The following is a 5613-nucleotide window of genomic DNA, read 5'->3' as shown; positions in this document are numbered from 1 at the left end:
AAATTAACTCCCTCTCAGCCAGACCCAATACAATGGGCTTCATTTTTCTGCAGCTAAATAAGCAAATTTGGTAGTAGAGCGGGCAGAAATAATCTGACACTAAATATCAGATGTTTGAAAGTGCTAAAATCCATTCCAGGAATTTCGTGGCACCTGTGTACTTAGTTGTCTTATTACCTTTGAAAAATCCCATTAAGTATCTATAAAATGTATTAGTTTAAAAAAACACTCACCCATTAAAGTGATACTTTGTGAGCTGTATTTTTTCATCTCATTGGAAAAATCTGTGCAGCATATTATCCTGTCATTTTTAAATATAATGTTACCCAAGAGAGTTTTGGGTTGATAGATTTCCATCAGAATTTTTTACTTTTAGTTTATTAGATAGAGATTGGTGGCTTTTTGTGGGTAGAGAAAGGGAGAAATGTGACACTTTGGTGTGAGTCTGATACTTTTTTGCTTTCTTACCGGCGTGTTGCCAAAGTCCGATTATCCATAATGGATATGCTAAGTGTAGCCAGCCGTTCTGCAGCTCTTACAGTCAACTTAGAGTTGATAAAATCAGCTTTTCATTCAGGTCTGTCAAGGTAGTTGCTTGAAGTGTTCCCTGCCCTCTGTCCATGCCACAAAAGCCCTCTGTCCGTGCAACAAAGTTCAAGGCCTTCAGGCTTGTAAGTCTCCACAGTTAAAAAAAAAAAATCCCATTGTGCTTCAAGCCTGCCCTTGGACCACCAGAATCAAAGCCTCAAAACCTGTTCAAGTTGCTATTAAAAATATTGGTTGTAATCAGTAGAGAGCAGCTAACCTGGCTGCATGGCTGCTGTGAATTTTTATGACTCTGGAATTTGTTCAGTATTTGTCAGATAGACTGTTATATTCTGTGATTGCCCCAGATTACCTGGTGTGTATTTAGCTAATCCTGAAAAAACATATAAGATATGGTACAGCAAGCAGCCAGCACCTCTTAAATCATATTGGAAATGTTAGGGAAGTTAAGGGTGGGGCAGAATAATCCAGTGAAGCTGAAAGCTTTGAAGGGTCTTAATATATCACCAGACCTGTAAGCTAGAAGGTTCAAATGAGCTTCAGGATTTGAATTAATAAATCAAGTCCCTGTCCTGGTATATTTCTAACTACAACCAAAAAATATTTTGATCTTCCCCATCCAGGATGACATTTATTATCTCATTTTAGAGGAAATCTATAATACTTTGTGACACTTTAACAGTTGATTGTATTATGTAATCTTTTTTTATCTTACCTGCATTTTCTAGAAGTCCTCTTTTAGAATCAGGGAGATAAGAGTTTTGGATTTCCTATTCTTTTCTTCCTATTAATGTTTCATGTTGAGGTTTTTTGTTTGTTTTTTGTTTGTTTGTTTTTAGTGAAGTGCTGATAAGTCTCTACCTGTGTGATTTGTCTTTCCCATGAGGAGAACTGAGACTCAGGGGTTCACTACTTTCTTGCATGTGGTTGTAGTCTATAAAAGCTGACCAAAGGAAGAGGAGCAATTGTTTGCACCCAGGTTAGCATCTGAATTCCTGTTGCTGCAGCTGATGTGAATTCAGCTTTATTCCTTTTGGACTCAGAGGTTGTTTAAAAAGGGCTGTTGCACAAGGATTTCTAGTTTGTAAATTAGGTCAATCAATTTTATTAATATTTGTTGATTAGGAAGTGTTTGTAATTTTCAATGTAGCTCTTCTAATTTGCTTCAGTTCCCCATAGCAGTTATGATGTGACCCCTCTGAGCTGAAAATTCTTTGCATTCACCTAAAAGTCCATCATGACAGGAGTGGGGAGCAAAAGAGGATTTTGTTAATTCTTTGCCAGCTTCTTTGGTTAAGCAGTGCTGAAAATCTGAAGGAAGGAACATCCTGTTTCAAAGATGCCTGACACTTAGAGGTCAAAGGATTTGATTGTTAAAGCTTTTCATTCCCCTTTGAGAATTAAATTATCTCTTTTCAGGAACCATCAGTAACTAGACAGCTAAGCTTAGGTTGTTTGGTTTTTTCCCTTCCCCTGGAGTAAGATGTTTTTGTATCATGTCTTGAAAACACAGATTGCTTTTGTGAGTGCATTATAATATACCACATAGGTTTGATTCCTTAACAAAAAGCAGACCTTGTTTTTCTTTGCTGTGTGTTTGCATTCAGAGCTCTGCTAGAAAATATGGTTTTCTTCAGAATGAGGGTTGGTACTTTGACCCTAAATATAAAAGCAATATCTGTACCTGCAATTCTGCTAAAAAAAACATGCTCTTGCTTGATGAACTGGAATTTTTCTTTTCTTCATATACATCCCTTGGGTAGGCTGAGTAGGTTTTTGAGATAAAATGCATTTTGGGTAAAATTTTGGCAATTTTAAAAAGTCAGTTTAAAAACCTCCTTACAACTGGCTGCTCCTATATAGAAAAGTAAAATTATTTTACTAGGCAGTTTAGAAAAGCCCATGCCTGTCTGGAAAGTAGGTACATAGAATTTTTAAAGATTGGCTAAAAGCTTTATAGGCTTAGGAGGATTTTGGATGATTCTCTAGGAACAATTGGGTAGTTAGTTAACTTGCAGGTTTTTTTGTGTGTGTTTTTATGGGATTTTTTTTGGTTACCAGCCAAAAGCATATTCTTGCTTTGGGGAACTGGGTGCACATATCAGCTTTCATTTTCCTGCTTGACTTTTGCAAGACATTTTTGCCTACTTCATTTCCCCTTTGGTTTCTCTGCCCTTTCAGTTAAAGGCTGTCCAAACAGGCATTTGGGGAGCACAGCCAAGCCCCTGACTACTTGGTGTCATCATAAATGCACACTAGGAATTTATATTCTCTGCATTACACTGAGATTTTTTTGTCACATTAGACCAGTTTTGTGAGTCCAGTCTTAGTTTCAGCACTGAAACGTGCTGTGCTTCTCTGTCTATAAATAACTGCTAAAAACAAGTGCTAGAATGTGTCACTTAACATACACAGGTGAGAAAGTTCCTAAAGGGCATGCCCTTCATGGAATTCCTGTTTATCAGCTGTCCTTATTTCTAGCTTCAGTAGTCTGGGATTTTATCATTTGTAGAGTGATAAAATTTGCGGAAGGCAAATGCAGAATTGGAATATGTGAGCAGAAACCTTTATATGCCTACTGGTTTTTTTTGCTCTCATTTTATTACGGAAAAGTCATCTTCCTTGACATGGGGAGGGAAAATAAGGGAGGAGAAAAAAGAAAATGTAGAGGAGAAAATGTAAAGTAAAGGCAGCTGTAGTTACATTAGGAATAGAGGAGGAGAGTTAGAATTGAGAGGAGGAGGAGAAAATCCAGAAGAAACAGTTCTGAAGGTTCAATACCTGCAATAACATTTTAAATGCCCACAAAGAATGAGGTTTGATGATGAGCTTCTTTCTCCCCTCCTATTTGGTATCTGCCTTTTGCTTTCAAGGCATATTTAACTGTCCTGTGTCCTTTGAAAGCAAGGGCTTCCCCTTGTAGTAGTAGAGCTAACGAAAGGCAAATTTTTCTTCAGTGTTCTTAATTCTTTCTGATGTTTTTATTAAAAGATTGCTGACCAAGATTGTACTGAAATAAAGTGCTGTTTGTCCTGTTCAAAAATAGCAATAGTAACATTCTACTTCCTTGGTTTAAAAAAAAAAACAAAACAACCAAACAAAACACACACAGAACAAAAAGCCCCCCACAGCAATGTAGAGAACTGGATTAATTGAAACCATTGCAAAATTCATTCTGCTCATAATTGGTACAATTATCTTGTAGCCCGTGTCCAGATGGATATACTTGGGGGATGACAGTCTAGCAACATCCGTATGTGGACTTTACTATGACTGCTGCTTTTGTAAATAATATAAAAGGATGTGATATATCAATAGTGTTTCTGCTCTAATGGTGAAAATGGGCTTCTGCCGGCTTTTTCTCAGTCAAGGTGTTGTGCATTGGAGGAGAAAATTGAGGCAGAGTCAGTCTTTCAGCTGCAGTCCTGGCTAAAGGCAGTCTCTTCCTGCTGGGCTGCTTTGAAGGCTGCTTGGTGCTTCCAGTTGCTCCTGTTGCTTCCTGTGAAAGCCTGGAAGTGAGGGAGCAGAGTCTACAGGGATGGACAAGTGGCAGCAGAGAGCTGTCATCTGTCATGGGTTGTTCCCCTTTTCCTTCAAGGTGGTTGTGCTTCTCTGTGGAAACTTCCTAGTGCTTTGTAGAGGATGCTGAAGAATAGCACTGATGAGACAGAAGCTACTGTTTGCCAAGGGTCCTAATCTTAAAACCTTCCAGTGGCCTCCTTGGAAGCAAAATTAGAGAGTTTTGAAAAATCTCTGCTGAAGACTGATAAATGCTGCAGGATACTGATCCTTGCGTATGGTATTTGATTTAGTGGTCTTTTTATGCCAGTGTTGCAGCTGGATGCTGTTTTTTGGGTCTACAGCTGCTTTTAAAGAGCTTTCTACTTCTACTGCTCACTCAAGCAGTAATATCACAAGTGGCTTGCTTCCCTGTAGGTGGTGGGATTTCTGTTTCCTCTTACTTAGAGCAGCAACAAATGAAGTGATTGTTCCTCAAATTAGTTCTCTTTGTTCCCACTCTAGGAGATTTCAACAATCCCAAGACAAAACTTCTGCAGAAATGACCTCTTGTCAAGTCACTTTTGAAGTAAGGGGGCCATCAGGACCAGGTACTCAAATCATACTTTCTCGTTTCTGTATGGTTGGTGTAAGAGAAAACTTAATAGAGGAGTGTTCAAAGGCTGTCTTGTCTGTTTTCCTCAGAGATAAAAGAACATATTAGATCAAATATCAAGATGATAAATCATTGTAAAATATATTAAGACATTTCACCAATGAATTTGAAAATGAGAGTTGGGAAATAAATTTTACCTCTTTCTCCAAACAAAAATTTCATAATCTGCTAAGGATTTTGAAATGGTTATGATTGGTTTAAAATCTTCTCTCTTTAGTACCTTTTTATGCCATGGAAACAAGCATTTGTATTCTGACCTGTGATACTTAGGCACACATTGATGTGTTTGTTCTGGTTTTTATTCTCTCTGCATCCCTGTTAAAAGTTCTCACAAGATGTGACCTCTATCAGAAGTTACAGACAGAAAGAATATGCAGCTTAATTCAGTATTCTGTCTATGCAAAAACAAACAAACAACCAAAAAAAAAGGGTAAAATACCTTATGTTATCCAAATGAGGAACACAAGGTATCACATCAGGTAGAACGTGAAAATCTGGTATTGGTTAATTGTGTGTATTACATTGACCTTCATCTTCAGGAACTTGGAAGGAAGGAGTTGTGTTTAACCACAGCTGGTAACTGAGGTCTGCACAACTGCTCCCAGCCGTGTTCCTTCCCAGCTTCTTCCTTCCCAGCCCCCTCTCTGGTGGGGAGAGAACAGAAAAGGCCTTGATGCTGTGAGCACTGCCCAGAAGTAACTGAAATATCCCTCTGTTATCAGCACTGCTTCCAGGACAAATTCAAAACACAGCCCCTACTAGCTGTTGTGGAGAAAATTAACTCTACCTCAGCCAAAACCAGCACAGAAGTTACGCCAAAAAAAGTAATTGATTGTTGCCTAACAGAAGCAGATGAATGTGGGAGCAGATTGGCAAAATTCCTGTGCCAGGCC

At 38.4% G+C, this 5613-nt stretch overlaps 1 protein-coding gene across 4 annotated transcripts in view; it reads left to right on the top strand.

Moving 5' to 3' along the window:
- The first annotated feature begins 4550 nt into the window (after nt 1-4550).
- Nucleotides 4551-5613, top strand: part of GPCPD1 (glycerophosphocholine phosphodiesterase 1) — a 36428-nt gene continuing 35365 nt past the window's right edge. For 3 of the 4 annotated variants that reach the window (XM_005429085.2, XM_031063688.1, XM_031063686.1), the window contains exon 1: nt 4552-4655. In XM_005429085.2, the coding sequence (XP_005429142.1) occupies nt 4607-4655 (49 nt within the window). In that variant the 5' untranslated portion in view covers nt 4552-4606. Of the gene's footprint in view, nt 4656-5613 lie in introns of all 4 variants that reach the window. The other variant, XM_031063689.1, reaches the window with a different exon arrangement.

Source organism: Geospiza fortis, unplaced genomic scaffold (assembly GCF_000277835.1).
Source record: "Geospiza fortis unplaced genomic scaffold, GeoFor_1.0 scaffold99, whole genome shotgun sequence".
NCBI classification, from domain to species: Eukaryota; Metazoa; Chordata; class Aves; order Passeriformes; family Thraupidae; genus Geospiza; species Geospiza fortis.
This window is presented reverse-complemented; position numbering and strand designations above follow the sequence as displayed.